The 20,989-nt window shown below is 44.0% G+C and overlaps 1 protein-coding gene across 1 annotated transcript; it reads right to left on the reverse strand.

Moving 5' to 3' along the window:
* Positions 1 to 501: 501 nt before the first annotated feature.
* Positions 502 to 19,036, reverse strand: LOC121845151 (protein Ycf2-like). The gene is made up of 2 exons (XM_042315926.1): positions 18,857 to 19,036; positions 502 to 1,545 (listed from the first exon to the last, which is right to left on the reverse strand). The coding sequence occupies exon 2, from the start codon at positions 1,522 to 1,524 to the stop codon at positions 1,093 to 1,095; it is 432 nt and encodes a 143-aa protein (XP_042171860.1). The 5' UTR covers positions 1,525 to 1,545; positions 18,857 to 19,036; the 3' UTR covers positions 502 to 1,092.
* Positions 19,037 to 20,989: the final 1,953 nt, after the last annotated feature.

Genomic DNA, 20,989 nt, shown 5'->3' on the forward strand with positions numbered 1-20,989 from the left:
AGTCAAGCTGGAGGAGAGGGAGGGCCAATGGGCATGGCTGCACTCAGGGGCCCAGGCTTTTGGGGCCTGTACTGGGTCTTGTGGCTCTGGGTCTGTCCCCAATGGAGGGGTCCACGGTGCCTGTCCCCTGCCCAGTTGGGCATCATATGGCTGGAGGTTGGGCTGGAGGTTGGGCTGGAGGTTGGGCTGGAGGTTAGGCTGGAGGTTAGGCTGGAGGTTGGGCTGGAGGTTGGGCTGGAGGTTGGGCTGAAGGTTGGGCTGGAGGTTGGGCTGGAGGTTAGGCTGGAGGTTAGGCTGGAGGTTAGGCTGGAGGTTGGGCTGGAGGTTGGGCTGGAGGTTAGGCTGGAGGTTAGGCTGGAGTTTGACCTGAAGGTTGGGCTGGAGGTTAGGCTGGAGATTGGGTTGGAGGTTAGGCTGGAGGTTGGGCTGGAGGTTGGGCTGGAGGTTGGGCTGGAGGTTGGGCTGGAGGTTAGGCTGGAGGTTGGGCTGAAGGTTGGGCTGGAGGTTAGGCTGGAGGTTAGGCTGGAGGTTGAGCTGAAGGTTGAGCTGAAGGTTGGGCTGGAGGTTAGGCTGGAGATTGGGTTGGAGGTTAGGCTGGAGGTTGGGCTGGAGGTTGGGCTGGAGGTTGGGCTGGAGGTTAGGCTGGAGGTTGAGCTGAAGGTTAGGCTGGAGGTTGGGCTGGAGGTTCTGCGGGTCAGGTGTTGACACATCAGAGGTGGTGTTGTCACTGGAACAGTCCTGAGCGAAGGTCACCCGGCCTCGGTCTCTGGAGTGGGTTGGAGAGCGTCCGGAGTGCAGAGAGGAGCGAGGGGGAGAGGGCAGAGAGGAGCGAGGGGGAGAGGGTAGAGGCTGGAACTCTGAACCACAGTTATGAGCAGTGTTAGATGTAGAAAAGTTGTGACATTTCTCTATATTAGTTGGTTGGGCTGTTCTTTAATCATTAGTCCTCAACCAAAAAAAACCTTTCTACAACCTACTGAATGTCTTTGGAACACAGATGAAATGTTGATCTGAAATAGCAATCCAAACTCTACATGTAGACCCATGTCCTTACCCTCTTCCTGTAGGTCCTTACCCTCTTCCTGTAGGTCCTTACCCTCTCCCTGTAGGTCCATAACCTCTCCGTCGGTCCTTACCCTCTCCCTGTAGGTCCTTACCCTCTCCCTGTAGGTCCATAACCTCTCCCTGTAGGTCCTTACCCTCTCCCTGTAGGTCCTTACCCTCCTTCTGTAGGTCCGTACCCTCTCCCTGTAGGTTATTACCCTCTCCCTGTAGGTCCTTACCCTCTCCCTGTAGGTCCATGTCCTTTCCCTCTTCCTGTAGGTCCTTACCCTCTCCCTGTAGGTCCTTACCCTCTTCCTGTAGGTCCTTACCCTCTCCCTGTAGGCCCTTACCCTCTCCCTGTAGGTCCTTACCCTCTCCCTGTCGGTCCTTACCCTCTCCCTGTAGGTCCTTACCCTCTCTCTGTAGGTCCTTACCCTCTCCCTGTAGGTGCTTACCCTCTTCCTTACTGCCATTTGTCATCTTTCTGGAATGTTGTAGTTCCTGAATGAAACAGGAAATGAAGATGTGGTTCAGTTTGATTGATCTCATACAACATTGTCCAATAATACACTGCTCAAAAAAATAAAGGGAACACTTAAACAACACAATGTAACTCCAAGTCAATCACACTTCTGTGAAATCAAACTGTCCACTTAGGAAGCAACACTGATTGACAATACATTTCACATGCTGTTGTGCAAATGGAATAGACAACAGGTGGAAATTATAGGCAATTAGCAAGACACTCCCAATAAAGGAGTGGTTCTGCAGGTGGTGACCACAGACCACTTTTCAGTTCCTATGCTTCCTGGCTGATGTTTTGGTCACTTTTGAATGCTGGCGGTGCTTTTACTCTAGTGATAGCATGGAGACGGAGTCTACAACCCACACAAGTGGCTCAGGTAGTGCAGCTCATCCAGGATGGTACATCAATGCGAGCTGTGGCAAGAAGGTTCGCTGTGTCTGTCAGCGTAGTGTCCAGAGCATGGAGGCGCTACCAGGAGACAGGCCAGTACATCAGGAGACGTGGAGGAGGCCGTAGGAAGGCAACAACCCAGCAGCAGGACCGCTACCTCCGCCTTTGTGCAAGGAGGAGCAGGAGGAGCACTGCCAGAGCCCTGCAAAATGACCTCCAGCAGGCCACAAATGTGCATGTGTCTGCTCAAACGGTCAGAAACAGACTCCATGAGGGTGGTATGAGGGCCCGACGTCCACAGGTGGGGTTTGTGCTTACAGCCCAACACCGTGCAGGATGTTTGGCATTTGCCAGAGAACACCAAGATTGGCAAATTCGCCACTGGCGCCCTGTGCTCTTCACAGATGAAAGCAGGTTCACACTGAGCACATGTGACAGACGTAACAGAGTCTGGAGACGCTGTGGAGAACGTTCTGCTGCCTGCGACATCCTCCAGCATGACCGGTTTGGCGGTGGGTCAGTCAGGGTGTGGGGTGGCATTTATTTGGGGGGCCCCTTGTGAGACCATATGCTGGTGCGGTTGGCCCTGGGTTCCTCCTAATGCAAGACAATGCTAGACCTCATGTGGCTGGAGTGTGTCAGCAGTTCCTGCAAGAGGAAGGCATTGCTGCTATGGACTGGCCCGCCCGTTCCCCAGACCTGAATCCAATTGAGCACATCTGGGACATCATGTCTCGCTCCATCCACCAACGCCACGTTGCACCACAGACTGTCCAGGAGTTGGCGGATGCTTTAGTCCAGGTCTGGGAGGAGATCCCTCAGGAGACCATCCGCCACCTCATCAGGAGCATGCCCAGGCATTGTAGGGAGGTCATACAGGCACGTGGAGGCCACACACACTACTGAGCCTCATTTTGACTTGTTTTAAGAACATTAATTCACATTTGGATCAGCCTGTAGTGTGGTTTTCCACTTTAATTTTGAGTGTGACTCCAAATCCAGACCTCCATGGGTTGATAAATTTGATTTCCATTGATCATTTTTGTGTGATTTTGTTGTCAGCACATTCAACTATGTAAAGAAAAAAGTATTTAATAAGAATATTTCATTCATTCAGATCTAGGATGTGTTATTTTAGTGTTCCCTTTATTTTTTTGAGCAGTGTATATTCTGATACTGTAGTCTTGGTAACATTATCATATAGAATGTTGGACTGCAGTCTTCTTAGCATGATATTATACCACAGTCAGTGTTTATTGGTCAGATAAACTTCTGAGAGTTTTTTACCTCATCTAGACATTCCGACCACCGTGCTGCATAGACTACATATTTTGTCCATTGACTAGTGAGCTCCGGTATTGAGTCTTAGTGGCTGAATCATTGACTTGTGAGCTCCGGTATTGAGTCTTAGTGGCTGAATCATTGACTAGTGAGCTCCGGTATTGAGTCTTAGTGGCTGAATCATTGACTAGTGAGCTCCGGTATTGAGTCTTATTGGCTGAGTCATTGAATAGTGAGCTCCAGTATTGAGTCTTAGTGGCTGAATCATTGACTAGTGAGCTCCGGTATTGAGTCTTAGTGGCTGAATCATTGACTAGTGAGCTCCGGTATTGAGTCTTAGTGGCTGAATCATTGACTAGTGAGCTCCGGTATTGAGTCTTAGTGGCTGAATCATTGACTAGTGAGCTCCGGTATTGAGTCTTAGTGGCTGAATCATTGACTAGTGAGCTCCGGTATTGAGTCTTAGTGGCTGAATCATTGACTAGTGAGCTCCGGTATTGAGTCTTATTGGCTGAATCATTGACTAGTGAGCTCCGGTATTGAGTCTTAGTGGCTGAATCATTGACTAGTGAGCTCCGGTATTGAGTCTTAGTGGCTGAATCATTGACTAGTGAGCTCCAGTATTGAGTCTTAGTGGCTGAATCATTGACTAGTGAGCTCCGGTATTGAGTCTTTGACTAGTGATCTCCTGTATTGAGTCTTAGTGGCTGAATCATTGACTAGTGAGCCCCGGTATTGAGTCTTAGTGGCTGAATCATTGACTAGTGAGCTCTGGTATTGAGTCATTGACTAGTGAGCTCCGGTATTGAGTCTTAGTGGCTGAATCATTGACTAGTGAGCTCCGGTATTGAGTCTTAGTGGCTGAATCATTGACTAGTGAGCTCCGGTATTGAGTCTTATTGGCTGAGTCATTGACTAGTGAGCTCCGGTATTGAGTCTTTGACTAGTGAGCTCCGGTATTGAGTTTTAGTGGCTGAATCATTGACTAGTGAGCTCTAGTATTGGGTCTTAGTGGCTGAATCATTGACTAGTGAGCTCCGGTATTGAGTCTTATTGGCTGAGTCATTGAATAGTGAGCTCCGGTATTGAGTCTTTGACTAGTGAGCTCCGGTATGGAGGTTTAGTGGCTGAATCATTGACTAGTGAGCCCCGGTATTGAGTCTTAGTGGCTGAATCATTGACTAGTGAGCTCTGGTATTGAGTCATTGACTAGTGAGCTCCGGTATTGAGTCTTAGTGGCTGAATCATTGACTAGTGAGCTCCGGTATTGAGTCTTAGTGGCTGAATCATTGACTAGTGAGCTCCGGTATTGAGTCTTAGTGGCTGAATCATTGACTAGTGAGCTCCGGTATTGAGTCTTATTGGCTGAATCATTGACTAGTGAACTCCAGTATTGAGTCTTTGACTAGTGATCTCTGGTATTGAGTCTTTGACTAGTGATCTCCTGTATTGAGTCTTAGTGGCTGAATCATTGACTAGTGAGCTCCGGTATTGAGTCTTAGTGGCTGAATCATTGACTAGTGAGCTCCGGTATTGAATCATTGACTAGTGAGCTCCGGTATTGAGTCTTAGTGGCTGAATCATTGACTAGTGAGCTCCGGTATTGAGTCTTAGTGGCTGAATCATTGACTAGTGAGCTCCAGTATTGAGTCTTAGTGGCTGAATCATTGACTAGTGAGCTCCGATATTGAGTCTTTGACTAGTGATCTCCTGTATTGAGTCTTAGTGGCTGAATCATTGACTAGTGAGCTCCAGTATTGAGACTTAGTGGCTGAATCATTGACTAGTGTGCTCCGGTATTGAGTTTTAGTGGCTGAATCATTGACTAGTGAGCTCCAGTATTGAGTCTTAGTGGCTGAATCATTGACTAGTGTGCTCCAGTATTGAGTCTTAGTGGCTGAATCATTGACTAGTGTGCTCCGGTATTGAGTCTTAGTGGCTGAATCATTGACTAGTGAGCTCCGGTATTGAGTCTTAGTGGCTGAATCATTGACTAGTGAGCTCCGGTATTGAGTCTTATTGGCTGAGTCATTGAATAGTGAGCTCCAGTATTGAGTCTTAGTGGCTGAATCATTGACTAGTGAGCTCCGGTATTGAGTCTTAGTGGCTGAATCATTGACTAGTGAGCTCCGGTATTGAGTCTTAGTGGCTGAATCATTGACTAGTGAGCTCCGGTATTGAGTCTTAGTGGCTGAATCATTGACTAGTGAGCTCCGGTATTGAGTCTTATTGGCTGAATCATTGACTAGTGAGCTCCGGTATTGAGTCTTAGTGGCTGAATCATTGACTAGTGAGCTCCGGTATTGAGTCTTAGTGGCTGAATCATTGACTAGTGAGCTCCGGTATTGAGTCTTATTGGCTGAGTCATTGAATAGTGAGCTCCAGTATTGAGTCTTAGTGGCTGAATCATTGACTAGTGAGCTCCGGTATTGAGTCTTAGTGGCTGAATCATTGACTAGTGAGCTCCGGTATTGAGTCTTAGTGGCTGAATCATTGACTAGTGAGCTCCGGTATTGAGTCTTAGTGGCTGAATCATTGACTAGTGAGCTCCGGTATTGAGTCTTAGTGGCTGAATCATTGACTAGTGAGCTCCGGTATTGAGTCTTAGTGGCTGAATCATTGACTAGTGAGCTCCGGTATTGAGTCTTATTGGCTGAATCATTGACTAGTGAGCTCCGGTATTGAGTCTTAGTGGCTGAATCATTGACTAGTGAGCTCCGGTATTGAGTCTTAGTGGCTGAATCATTGACTAGTGAGCTCCAGTATTGAGTCTTAGTGGCTGAATCATTGACTAGTGAGCTCCGGTATTGAGTCTTTGACTAGTGATCTCCTGTATTGAGTCTTAGTGGCTGAATCATTGACTAGTGAGCCCCGGTATTGAGTCTTAGTGGCTGAATCATTGACTAGTGAGCTCTGGTATTGAGTCATTGACTAGTGAGCTCCGGTATTGAGTCTTAGTGGCTGAATCATTGACTAGTGAGCTCCGGTATTGAGTCTTAGTGGCTGAATCATTGACTAGTGAGCTCCGGTATTGAGTCTTATTGGCTGAGTCATTGACTAGTGAGCTCCGGTATTGAGTCTTTGACTAGTGAGCTCCGGTATTGAGTTTTAGTGGCTGAATCATTGACTAGTGAGCTCTAGTATTGGGTCTTAGTGGCTGAATCATTGACTAGTGAGCTCCGGTATTGAGTCTTATTGGCTGAGTCATTGAATAGTGAGCTCCGGTATTGAGTCTTTGACTAGTGAGCTCCGGTATGGAGGTTTAGTGGCTGAATCATTGACTAGTGAGCCCCGGTATTGAGTCTTAGTGGCTGAATCATTGACTAGTGAGCTCTGGTATTGAGTCATTGACTAGTGAGCTCCGGTATTGAGTCTTAGTGGCTGAATCATTGACTAGTGAGCTCCGGTATTGAGTCTTAGTGGCTGAATCATTGACTAGTGAGCTCCGGTATTGAGTCTTAGTGGCTGAATCATTGACTAGTGAGCTCCGGTATTGAGTCTTATTGGCTGAATCATTGACTAGTGAACTCCAGTATTGAGTCTTTGACTAGTGATCTCTGGTATTGAGTCTTTGACTAGTGATCTCCTGTATTGAGTCTTAGTGGCTGAATCATTGACTAGTGAGCTCCGGTATTGAGTCTTAGTGGCTGAATCATTGACTAGTGAGCTCCGGTATTGAATCATTGACTAGTGAGCTCCGGTATTGAGTCTTAGTGGCTGAATCATTGACTAGTGAGCTCCGGTATTGAGTCTTAGTGGCTGAATCATTGACTAGTGAGCTCCAGTATTGAGTCTTAGTGGCTGAATCATTGACTAGTGAGCTCCGATATTGAGTCTTTGACTAGTGATCTCCTGTATTGAGTCTTAGTGGCTGAATCATTGACTAGTGAGCTCCAGTATTGAGACTTAGTGGCTGAATCATTGACTAGTGTGCTCCGGTATTGAGTTTTAGTGGCTGAATCATTGACTAGTGAGCTCCAGTATTGAGTCTTAGTGGCTGAATCATTGACTAGTGTGCTCCAGTATTGAGTCTTAGTGGCTGAATCATTGACTAGTGTGCTCCGGTATTGAGTCTTAGTGGCTGAATCATTGACTAGTGAGCTCCGGTATTGAGTCTTAGTGGCTGAATCATTGACTAGTGAGCTCCGGTATTGAGTCTTATTGGCTGAGTCATTGAATAGTGAGCTCCAGTATTGAGTCTTAGTGGCTGAATCATTGACTAGTGAGCTCCGGTATTGAGTCTTAGTGGCTGAATCATTGACTAGTGAGCTCCGGTATTGAGTCTTAGTGGCTGAATCATTGACTAGTGAGCTCCGGTATTGAGTCTTAGTGGCTGAATCATTGACTAGTGAGCTCTGGTATTGAGTCATTGACTAGTGAGCTCCGGTATTGAGTCTTAGTGGCTGAATCATTGACTAGTGAGCTCCGGTATTGAGTCTTAGTGGCTGAATCATTGACTAGTGAGCTCCGGTATTGAGTCTTTGACTAGTGATCTCCTGTATTGAGTCTTAGTGGCTGAATCATTGACTAGTGAGCTCCGGTATTGAGTCTTAGTGGCTGAATCATTGACTAGTGAGCTCCGGTATTGAGTCTTATTGGCTGAATCATTGACTAGTGAGCTCCGGTATTGAGTCTTAGTGGCTGAATCATTGACTAGTGAGCTCCGGTATTGAGTCTTAGTGGCTGAATCATTGACTAGTGAGCTCCAGTATTGAGTCTTAGTGGCTGAATCATTGACTAGTGAGCTCCGGTATTGAGTCTTTGACAAGTGATCTCCTGTATTGAGTCTTAGTGGCTGAATCATTGACTAGTGAGCCCCGGTATTGAGTCTTAGTGGCTGAATCATTGACTAGTGAGCTCTGGTATTGAGTCATTGACTAGTGAGCTCCGGTATTGAGTCTTAGTGGCTGAATCATTGACTAGTGAGCTCCGGTATTGAGTCTTAGTGGCTGAATCATTGACTAGTGAGCTCCGGTATTGAGTCTTATTGGCTGAGTCATTGACTAGTGAGCTCCGGTATTGAGTCTTTGACTAGTGAGCTCCGGTATTGAGTTTTAGTGGCTGAATCATTGACTAGTGAGCTCTAGTATTGGGTCTTAGTGGCTGAATCATTGACTAGTGAGCTCCGGTATTGAGTCTTATTGGCTGAGTCATTGAATAGTGAGCTCCGGTATTGAGTCTTTGACTAGTGAGCTCCGGTATGGAGGTTTAGTGGCTGAATCATTGACTAGTGAGCCCCGGTATTGAGTCTTAGTGGCTGAATCATTGACTAGTGAGCTCTGGTATTGAGTCATTGACTAGTGAGCTCCGGTATTGAGTCTTAGTGGCTGAATCATTGACTAGTGAGCTCCGGTATTGAGTCTTAGTGGCTGAATCATTGACTAGTGAGCTCCGGTATTGAGTCTTAGTGGCTGAATCATTGACTAGTGAGCTCCGGTATTGAGTCTTATTGGCTGAATCATTGACTAGTGAACTCCAGTATTGAGTCTTTGACTAGTGATCTCTGGTATTGAGTCTTTGACTAGTGATCTCCTGTATTGAGTCTTAGTGGCTGAATCATTGACTAGTGAGCTCCGGTATTGAGTCTTAGTGGCTGAATCATTGACTAGTGAGCTCCGGTATTGAATCATTGACTAGTGAGCTCCGGTATTGAGTCTTAGTGGCTGAATCATTGACTAGTGAGCTCCGGTATTGAGTCTTAGTGGCTGAATCATTGACTAGTGAGCTCCAGTATTGAGTCTTAGTGGCTGAATCATTGACTAGTGAGCTCCGATATTGAGTCTTTGACTAGTGATCTCCTGTATTGAGTCTTAGTGGCTGAATCATTGACTAGTGAGCTCCAGTATTGAGACTTAGTGGCTGAATCATTGACTAGTGAGCTCCGGTATTGAGTCTTATTGGCTGAGTCATTGACTAGTGAGCTCCGGTATTGAGTCTTTGACTAGTGAGCTCCGGTATTGAGTTTTAGTGGCTGAATCATTGACTAGTGAGCTCTAGTATTGGGTCTTAGTGGCTGAATCATTGACTAGTGAGCTCCGGTATTGAGTCTTATTGGCTGAGTCATTGAATAGTGAGCTCCGGTATTGAGTCTTTGACTAGTGAACTCCGGTATGGAGGTTTAGTGGCTGAATCATTGACTAGTGAGCCCCGGTATTGAGTCTTAGTGGCTGAATCATTGACTAGTGAGCTCTGGTATTGAGTCATTGACTAGTGAGCTCCGGTATTGAGTCTTAGTGGCTGAATCATTGACTAGTGAGCTCCGGTATTGAGTCTTAGTGGCTGAATCATTGACTAGTGAGCTCCGGTATTGAGTCTTATTGGCTGAATCATTGACTAGTGAACTCCAGTATTGAGTCTTTGACTAGTGATCTCTGGTATTGAGTCTTTGACTAGTGATCTCCTGTATTGAGTCTTAGTGGCTGAATCATTGACTAGTGAGCTCCGGTATTGAGTCTTAGTGGCTGAATCATTGACTAGTGAGCTCCGGTATTGAATCATTGACTAGTGAGCTCCGGTATTGAGTCTTAGTGGCTGAATCATTCACTAGTGAGCTCCGGTATTGAGTCTTAGTGGCTGAATCATTGACTAGTGAGCTCCAGTATTGAGTCTTAGTGGCTGAATCATTGACTAGTGAGCTCCGATATTGAGTCTTTGACTAGTGATCTCCTGTATTGAGTCTTAGTGGCTGAATCATTGACTAGTGAGCTCCAGTATTGAGACTTAGTGGCTGAATCATTGACTAGTGTGCTCCGGTATTGAGTTTTAGTGGCTGAATCATTGACTAGTGAGCTCCAGTATTGAGTCTTAGTGGCTGAATCATTGACTAGTGTGCTCCAGTATTGAGTCTTAGTGGCTGAATCATTGACTAGTGTGCTCCGGTATTGAGTCTTAGTGGCTGAATCATTGACTAGTGAGCTCCGGTATTGAGTCTTAGTGGCTGAATCATTGACTAGTGAGCTCCGGTATTGAGTCTTATTGGCTGAGTCATTGAATAGTGAGCTCCAGTATTGAGTCTTAGTGGCTGAATCATTGACTAGTGAGCTCCGGTATTGAGTCTTAGTGGCTGAATCATTGACTAGTGAGCTCCGGTATTGAGTCTTAGTGGCTGAATCATTGACTAGTGAGCTCCGGTATTGAGTCTTAGTGGCTGAATCATTGACTAGTGAGCTCCGGTATTGAGTCTTATTGGCTGAATCATTGACTAGTGAGCTCCGGTATTGAGTCTTAGTGGCTGAATCATTGACTAGTGAGCTCCGGTATTTAGTCTTAGTGGCTGAATCATTGACTAGTGAGCTCCGGTATTGAGTCTTTGACTAGTGATCTCCTGTATTGAGTCTTAGTGGCTGAATCATTGACTAGTGAGCCCCGGTATTGAGTCTTAGTGGCTGAATCATTGACTAGTGAGCTCTGGTATTGAGTCATTGACTAGTGAGCTCCGGTATTGAGTCTTAGTGGCTGAATCATTGACTAGTGAGCTCCGGTATTGAGTCTTAGTGGCTGAATCATTGACTAGTGAGCTCCGGTATTGAGTCTTATTGGCTGAGTCATTGACTAGTGAGCTCCGGTATTGAGTCTTTGACTAGTGAGCTCCGGTATTGAGTTTTAGTGGCTGAATCATTGACTAGTGAGCTCTAGTATTGGGTCTTAGTGGCTGAATCATTGACTAGTGAGCTCCGGTATTGAGTCTTATTGGCTGAGTCATTGAATAGTGTGCTCCGGTATTGAGTCTTTGACTAGTGAGCTCCGGTATGGAGGTTTAGTGGCTGAATCATTGACTAGTGAGCCCCGGTATTGAGTCTTAGTGGCTGAATCATTGACTAGTGAGCTCTGGTATTGAGTCATTGACTAGTGAGCTCCGGTATTGAGTCTTAGTGGCTGAATCATTGACTAGTGAGCTCCGGTATTGAGTCTTAGTGGCTGAATCATTGACTAGTGAGCTCCGGTATTGAGTCTTATTGGCTGAGTCATTGACTAGTGAGCTCCGGTATTGAGTCTTTGACTAGTGAGCTCCGGTATTGAGTTTTAGTGGCTGAATCATTGACTAGTGAGCTCTAGTATTGGGTCTTAGTGGCTGAATCATTGACTAGTGAGCTCCGGTATTGAGTCTTATTGGCTGAATCATTGACTAGTGAACTCCAGTATTGAGTCTTTGACTAGTGATCTCTGGTATTGAGTCTTTGACTAGTGATCTCCTGTATTGAGTCTTAGTGGCTGAATCATTGACTAGTGAGCTCCGGTATTGAGTCTTAGTGGCTGAATCATTGACTAGTGAGCTCCGGTATTGAATCATTGACTAGTGAGCTCCGGTATTGAGTCTTAGTGGCTGAATCATTGACTAGTGAGCTCCGGTATTGAGTCTTAGTGGCTGAATCATTGACTAGTGAGCTCCAGTATTGAGTCTTAGTGGCTGAATCATTGACTAGTGAGCTCCGATATTGAGTCTTTGACTAGTGATCTCCTGTATTGAGTCTTAGTGGCTGAATCATTGACTAGTGAGCTCCAGTATTGAGACTTAGTGGCTGAATCATTGACTAGTGAGCTCCGGTATTGAGTCTTATTGGCTGAGTCATTGACTAGTGAGCTCCGGTATTGAGTCTTTGACTAGTGAGCTCCGGTATTGAGTTTTAGTGGCTGAATCATTGACTAGTGAGCTCTAGTATTGGGTCTTAGTGGCTGAATCATTGACTAGTGAGCTCCGGTATTGAGTCTTATTGGCTGAGTCATTGAATAGTGAGCTCCGGTATTGAGTCTTTGACTAGTGAACTCCGGTATGGAGGTTTAGTGGCTGAATCATTGACTAGTGAGCCCCGGTATTGAGTCTTAGTGGCTGAATCATTGACTAGTGAGCTCTGGTATTGAGTCATTGACTAGTGAGCTCCGGTATTGAGTCTTAGTGGCTGAATCATTGACTAGTGAGCTCCGGTATTGAGTCTTAGTGGCTGAATCATTGACTAGTGAGCTCCGGTATTGAGTCTTATTGGCTGAATCATTGACTAGTGAACTCCAGTATTGAGTCTTTGACTAGTGATCTCTGGTATTGAGTCTTTGACTAGTGATCTCCTGTATTGAGTCTTAGTGGCTGAATCATTGACTAGTGAGCTCCGGTATTGAGTCTTAGTGGCTGAATCATTGACTAGTGAGCTCCGGTATTGAATCATTGACTAGTGAGCTCCGGTATTGAGTCTTAGTGGCTGAATCATTCACTAGTGAGCTCCGGTATTGAGTCTTAGTGGCTGAATCATTGACTAGTGAGCTCCAGTATTGAGTCTTAGTGGCTGAATCATTGACTAGTGAGCTCCGATATTGAGTCTTTGACTAGTGATCTCCTGTATTGAGTCTTAGTGGCTGAATCATTGACTAGTGAGCTCCAGTATTGAGACTTAGTGGCTGAATCATTGACTAGTGTGCTCCAGTATTGAGTTTTAGTGGCTGAATCATTGACTAGTGAGCTCCAGTATTGAGTCTTAGTGGCTGAATCATTGACTAGTGTGCTCCAGTATTGAGTCTTAGTGGCTGAATCATTGACTAGTGAGCTCCGGTATTGAGTCTTAGTGGCTGAATCATTGACTAGTGAGCTCCGGTATTGAGTCTTATTGGCTGAGTCATTGAATAGTGAGCTCCAGTATTGAGTCTTAGTGGCTGAATCATTGACTAGTGAGCTCCGGTATTGAGTCTTAGTGGCTGAATCATTGACTAGTGAGCTCCGGTATTGAGTCTTAGTGGCTGAATCATTGACTAGTGAGCTCCGGTATTGAGTCTTAGTGGCTGAATCATTGACTAGTGAGCTCCGGTATTGAGTCTTATTGGCTGAATCATTGACTAGTGAGCTCCGGTATTGAGTCTTAGTGGCTGAATCATTGACTAGTGAGCTCCGGTATTGAGTCTTAGTGGCTGAATCATTGACTAGTGAGCTCCGGTATTGAGTCTTTGACTAGTGATCTCCTGTATTGAGTCTTAGTGGCTGAATCATTGACTAGTGAGCCCCGGTATTGAGTCTTAGTGGCTGAATCATTGACTAGTGAGCTCTGGTATTGAGTCATTGACTAGTGAGCTCCGGTATTGAGTCTTAGTGGCTGAATCATTGACTAGTGAGCTCCGGTATTGAGTCTTAGTGGCTGAATCATTGACTAGTGAGCTCCGGTATTGAGTCTTATTGGCTGAGTCATTGACTAGTGAGCTCCGGTATTGAGTCTTTGACTAGTGAGCTCCGGTATGGAGGTTTAGTGGCTGAATCATTGACTAGTGAGCCCCGGTATTGAGTCTTAGTGGCTGAATCATTGACTAGTGAGCTCTGGTATTGAGTCATTGACTAGTGAGCTCCGGTATTGAGTCTTAGTGGCTGAATCATTGACTAGTGAGCTCCGGTATTGAGTCTTAGTGGCTGAATCATTGACTAGTGAGCTCCGGTATTGAGTCTTATTGGCTGAGTCATTGACTAGTGAGCTCCGGTATTGAGTCTTTGACTAGTGAGCTCCGGTATTGAGTTTTAGTGGCTGAATCATTGACTAGTGAGCTCTAGTATTGGGTCTTAGTGGCTGAATCATTGACTAGTGAGCTCCGGTATTGAGTCTTATTGGCTGAATCATTGACTAGTGAACTCCAGTATTGAGTCTTTGACTAGTGATCTCTGGTATTGAGTCTTTGACTAGTGATCTCCTGTATTGAGTCTTAGTGGCTGAATCATTGACTAGTGAGCTCCGGTATTGAGTCTTAGTGGCTGAATCATTGACTAGTGAGCTCCGGTATTGAATCATTGACTAGTGAGCTCCGGTATTGAGTCTTAGTGGCTGAATCATTGACTAGTGAGCTCCGGTATTGAGTCTTAGTGGCTGAATCATTGACTAGTGAGCTCCAGTATTGAGTCTTAGTGGCTGAATCATTGACTAGTGAGCTCCAGTATTGAGTCTTAGTGGCTGAATCATTGACTAGTGTGCTCCGGTATTGAGTTTTAGTGGCTGAATCATTGACTAGTGAGCTCCGGTATTGAGTCTTAGTGGCTGAATCATTGAGTAGTGAGCTCCGGTATTGAATCATTGACTAGTGATCTCCTGTATTGAGTCTTAGTGGCTGAATCATTGACTAGTGAGCTCCGGTATTGAGTCTTTGACTAGTGATCTCCTGTATTGAGTCTTAGTGGCTGAATCATTGACTAGTGAGCTCCAGTATTGAGTCTTAGTGGCTGAATCATTGACTAGTGTGCTCCGGTATTGAGTTTTAGTGGCTGAATCATTGACTAGTGAGCTCCGGTATTGAGTCTTAGTGGCTGAATCATTGAGTAGTGAGCTCCGGTATTGAATCATTGACTACTGAGCTCCTGTATTGAGTCTTAGTGGCTGAATCATTGACTAGTGAGCTCCAGTATTGAGTCTTATTGGCTGAATCATTGACTAGTGAGCTCCAGTATTGAGTCTTATTGGCTGAATCATTGACTAGTGAGCTCCGGTATTGAGTCTTATTGGCTGAATCATTGACTAGTGAGCTCCGGTATTGAGTCTTAGTGGCTGAATCATTGACTAGTGAGCTCCGGTATTGAGTCTTAGTGGCTGAATCATTGAAGCATAAACCTGTGAATCATTAGCATATCCATTCACTGACTATAGCTTCCTGTCATCATAACCAACATGTGTGCGTCCCTATGGGCCCTGGTCTAAAGTAGTGCACTATATAGGGAATAGGGCTCTGGTCTAAAGTAGTGCACTATATAGGGAATAGGGTGCCATAGGGCTCTGGTCTAAAGTAGCGCACTATATAGGGAATAGGGAGCCATTTGGGACGTGGACAATATAATATATGAGACCCCAGGCTGTGTCGCTCTCTGTCACATTTCTAAAGCCTTCGTCTCTTATAAATCAAATGACATTGTATTGGTCACATACACATGGTTAGCAGATGTTAATGAGTGTAGTGAAATGCTATGTAGAGATTGAGGTTGATTCTGTAACTTCGGGCACTTTTCGTCCTGCAAGCTTTCAGAAATGAAAACTTATTGAACCACCATTTGAGCAGTATTATAATTGTCTTTGATTTGTTTAGAAACTATATCTGATCATGTCTGCGATCGTACTATTCAGGAATTTAAATATTTTTCTCATTTTTCTCAGACAACAATAGACAAAATGTCATTAAACATTAAAAACATTTTTGTTGAAAATGAAATATCATACAATTAATTTGTAACACATTTCTTATACATGTGTACGTTAACTTGTATTGAATGTTATTTAAAGTGATTTTGAAGGTTTTCCTGAATGAATGTTTAAACTTGCCTTGGTGAAGAGCTGAAAACATGCATCATGAAAAATAATAAATAATAATAAATAATAATAATAAATAATAATAATAATAATAATAATAATAATAACAATAATAACAATAATAATAATAATAATAATAATAAATAATAATAATAATAATAAATAATAAATAATAATAATAATAAATAATAATAATAATAATAATAAATAATAATAATAATAATAATAATAACAATAATAATAATAATACATTTCACCCCAACCGTTTAGTGAGATGACGATAACAACCATATGATTTCCCCGTCTAAAACATCAATCAATATAAATTATACATCATATACTCATTTACCGTGAAAATATGGGTGTGGTGGAAAGGACAAGGTGGGGGTGGGGGTGGAAAGGACAAGGTGGGGGTGGGGGGTGGAAAGGACAAGGTGGGGGTGGGGGGTGGAAAGGACAAGGTGGGGGTGGGTATGACAAGGTGGGGGTGGGGGTGGATATGACATGGTGGGGATGGATATGACAAGGTGGGGGTGGGGGTGGATATGACATGGTGGGGGTGGAAATGACAAGGTGGGGGTGGATATGACAAGGTGGGGGTGGATATGACAAGGTGGGGGTGGGGGGTGGATATGACAAGGTGGGGGTGGGGGGTGGATATGACAAGGTGTGGGTGGATATGACAAGGTAGGGGTGGATATGACAAGGTGGGGGTGGATATGACAAGGTAGGGGGTGGATATGACAAGGTGGGGGTGGATATGACAAGGTGGGTGTGGATATGACAAGGTGGGGGTGGATATGACAAGGTGGGGGGGGGGGTGGATATGACAAGGTGGGGGTGGATAGGACAAGGTGGGGGTGGGGGTGGATATGACAAGGTGGGGGTGGATAGGACAAGGTGGGGGTGACAAGGTGGGGGTGGATATGACAAGGTGGGGGTGGAAATGACAAGGTGGGGGTGGAAAGGACAAGGTGGGGGTGGAAAGGACAAGGTGGGGGTGGATATGACAAGGTGGGGGTGGATATGACAAGGTGGGGGTGGATATGACAAGGTGGGGGTGGATATGACAAGGTGGGGGTGGATATGATAAGGTGGGGGTGGATATGACAAGGTGGGGGTGGGGGTGGATATGACAAGGTGGGGGTGGATATGACAAGGTGGGGGTGGGGGTGGATATGACAAGGTGGGGGTGGGGGTGGATATGACAAGGTGGGGGTGGGGGTGGAAATGACAAGGTGGGGGTGGGTATGACAAGGTGGGGGTGGGGGTGGATATGACAAGGTGGGGGTGGATATGACAAGGTGGGGGTGGATATGACAAGGTGGGGGTGGATATGACAAGGTGGGGGTGGATATGACAAGGTGGGGGAGGGGGTGGGTATGACAAGGTGGGGGTGGATATGACAAGGTGGGGGTGGGGGGTGGATATGACAAGGTGGGGGTGGGGGTGGATAGGACAAGGTGGGGGTGGATATGACAAGGTGGGGGTGGGGGGTGGATAGGACAACGTGGGGGTGGATATGACAAGGTGGGGGTGGGGGTGGGTATGACAAGGTGGGGGTGGGGGGTGGGTATGACAAGGTGGGGGTGGATATGACAAGGTGGGGGTGGAAATGACAAGGTGGGGGTGGATATGACAAGGTGGGGGTGGATATGACAAGGTGGGGGTGGATATGACAAGGTGGGGGTGGATATGACAAGGTGGGGGTGGGTATGACAAGGTGGGGGTGGATATGACAAGATGGGGGTGGGTATGACAAGGTGGGGGTGGATATGACAAGATGGGGGTGGGGGTGGATATGACAAGGTGGGGGTGTAAATGACAAGGTGGGGGTGGATATGACAAGGTGGGGGTGGATATGACAAGGCGGGGGTGGATATGACAAGATGGGGGTGGATATGACGGGGTGGGGGTGGATATGACAAGGTGGGGGTGGATATGACAAGATTGGGGTGGATATGACAAGGTGGGGGTGGAAATGACAAGGTGGGGGTGGGGGTGGATATGACAAGGTGGGGGTGGAAATGATATCTATGTAAAAAAAAAAGAACTTACGTAAATAATATTTTATTGCAAACATTTTAAACAACAACCATTGTAACCCAATTAATCGATATAAAACAAAGTAAGATTCCAAAAAGATGCCGATGGGCGGAGCTCCAGGAAGTCGGCCAGTGTTTCTGAGAGATGGGGCCCAGGTAGCAGAGGGGGTTGTCATGCTGCATAGAAGAGCTCAGGGAGCAAAGTGAAACACAATCATTTGTGGGTAATATCCAACACAGGTGTGGAGGGTCACCTGCTAGTGAGAATCACAACTCTCTGGATTTCACTAGTTACACAGGTAGTTTCTCTGCAAAGTCAATATGATCGAGGATCTTTAATTCTCTCAGTTCGGGAGGATGTTGCACACGTGTTTCCCCAACTTCTCTGTCAGTCTTTTTGGAGAAGTCCTCCAGTAGAAATAACTAAGTGAACATTCTCTTTTGGAAAAACTTTATTAATGAGGAAGTTGCCCTCAGTGGTGGAAATGACACCACTGCCAAAGGACAGGTATATTTTGTGTAAAAAAAACAATTTAAAGGGCATATTCACAATAAATATTGATATAGATTTTATTTAATTGACTCTTTTTCTAGTAGATAACATTATATAATGTGTAATTATTGTTTGTTTTCTCATAGAAAAACAGTAGAAACAAGTCTGGTGTCAGGGACAAGGGCAAAACAGTGACCTTGAGGTATAAAATACATCTGAAAAGTATCTAAAATACTTGACAGAGAGGTGTTTAAAAACACCTGGGATGATTGCAGTGTGGACTTAACATATAAAGAATAAAAACATGTTTTTTATTTTTATAAAATCCCCAAAATCGACCCAGAGGATATTGAAGTGTTACAGAATCCCTCTTAAACGTCATGGACATAGTTCGTTGGCCGTGAAATGGCTGCTGCCTGTAGCCTTGATTCTCTCTGTCTCTCTGTACATCATCAGGGCTGTGAAATGGCTGCTACCTGTAGCCTTGATTCTCTCTGTCTCTCTGCACATCATCAGGGCTGTGAAATGGCTGCTGCCTGTTGTGTTAGGTTATTTCCGAGGTTTAATGATCTTCCTTGTTGTCCTCAGTGACTGTATGAGAGCTGTTGTCATCATACGGCTCATACAGTAGAAACAGACTGCTGAGATCAGTTGATAATCTGATTCACATGATTTATTGTCTCTATTTATTTACTATCTCTGTTTACCCTATTGGCCAACAAAGGTTCGTGTATTCATTCCAGCATTACTCAGTGTGGTTCTGCTATGACATGATAGTTTGGCATTTGGCACTCTTAAGATTCACAGTCATTTTCCTCCTTACCTGATGAAATACGTTCCTCTGATGAAATACGTCTGAGTTCTTCCCTGCTTCTGCCTTCAGATCCTGCCTCTCGTTCCTCTTCCAACACCCTGTAAACTCCCAAAACACTGAGACAAATATAGTAGAGTATCTATAGTGATTTACAGGACCTTTGGGTTGCCAGATATATGTTAAGTTGAGGTGAGATGTGCTGTATAGTGATTTATAGGACCTCTGGGTTGCCAGATATGTCAAATTGAGGTGAGATGTGCTGTATAGTGATTTATAGGACCTCTGGGTTGCCAGATATGTCAAGTTGAGGTGAGATGTGCTGTATAGTGATTTATAGGACCTCTGGGTTGCCAGATATGTCAAGTTGAGGTGAGATGTGCTGTATAGTGATTTACAGGACCTCTGGGTTGCCAGATAAGTCAAGTTGAAGAGAGATGTGCTGTAGCCACAGGGGCGATACAGAAGATCTCGTCACTACATGAAGGTGGTTGGCGGTTGGGTTACCTGGCCGCGCTCGCCCGGTGCATTCCTGGTCGTCACGGATACGGCTTGTCTCGTAGTCAAACATTAGAAAAGGTGAGGGTTTGAAGAGCACGGGGGGGGGAATGTCTGGACCGGGATTTAGTTGAGGTCACAATAGTAAAAAAATTAACTTTGTTTGGTATTTACAAATGTCTTAGATGTACTGTAGGGTAGTAGTGACATTATACAGTATATTCATAGTACTGTAGTTAATAGTAGCGACATTATACAGTATATTTATAGTACTGTAGTTACCCTGTAGTTAATAGTAGGGACACTATACAGTATATTCATAGTACTGTAGTTAATAGTAGTGACATTATTCAGTATATTCATAGTACTGTGGTTAATAGTAGTGACATTATACAGTATATTTATAGTACTGTAGTTAATATTAGTGACATTATACAGTATATTCATAGTACTGTAGTTACCCTGTAGTTAATAGTAGTGACATTATACAGTATATGTATAGTACTGTAGTTAATAGTAGTGACATTATACAGTATATTCATAGTACTGTAGTTACCCTGTAGTTAATAGTAGTGACATTCTACAGTATATTCATAGTACTGTAATTAATAGTAGTGACATTATACAGTATATTCATAGTACTGTAGTTACCCTGTAGTTAATAGTAGTGACATTATACAGTATATTTATAGTACTGTAGTTACCCTGTAGTTAATAGTAGTGACGTTATACAGTATATTCATAGTACTATAGTTACCCTGTAGTTAATAGTAGTGACATTATACAGTATATTCATAGTACTGTAGTTACCCTGTAGTTAATAGTAGTGACATTATACAGTATATTCATAGTACTGTAGTTAATAGTAGTGACATTATACAGTATATTCATAGTACTGTAGTTAATAGTAGTGACATTATACAGTATATGTATAGTACTGTAGTTAATAGTAGTGACATTATACAGTATATTCATAGTACTGTAGTTAATAGTAGTGACATTATACAGTATATTCATAGTACTGTAATTAATAGTAGTGACATTATTCAGTATATTCATAGTACTGTAGTTAATAGTAGTGACATTATACAGTATATTCATAGTACTGTAGTTAATAGTAGTGACATTATACAGTATATTCATAGTACTGTAGTTAATAGTAGTGACATTATACAGTATATTCATAGTACTGTAGTTAATAGTAGTGACATTATACAGTATATTCATAGTACTGTAGTTAATAGTAGTGACATTATACAGTATATTCATAGTACTGTAGTTAATAGTAGTGACATTATACAGTATATTCATAGTACTGTAGTTAATAGTAGTGACATTATACAGTATATTCATAGTACTGTAGTTAATAGTAGTGACATTATACAGTATATTCATAGTACTGTAGTTAATAGTAGTGACATTATACAGTATATTCATAGTACTGTAGTTAATAGTAGTGACATTATACAGTATATTCATAGTACTGTAGTTAATAGTAGTGACATTATACAGTATATTCATAGTACTGTAGTTAATAGTAGTGACATTATACAGTATATTCATAGTACTGTAGTTAATAGTAGTGACATTATACAGTATATTCATAGTACTGTAGTTAATAGTAGTGACATTATACAGTATATTCAT

This window comes from Oncorhynchus tshawytscha, unplaced genomic scaffold (assembly GCF_018296145.1).
Source record: "Oncorhynchus tshawytscha isolate Ot180627B unplaced genomic scaffold, Otsh_v2.0 Un_contig_2931_pilon_pilon, whole genome shotgun sequence".
Classification (NCBI taxonomy): Eukaryota; Metazoa; Chordata; class Actinopteri; order Salmoniformes; family Salmonidae; genus Oncorhynchus; species Oncorhynchus tshawytscha.

What these genes read in the sequence shown, in the direction of transcription:
- LOC121845151 (XM_042315926.1), bottom strand. Translation starts at nt 1,524, where the DNA reads ATGACAAATGGCAGTAAGGAAGAGGGTAAGCACCTACAGGGAGAGGGT.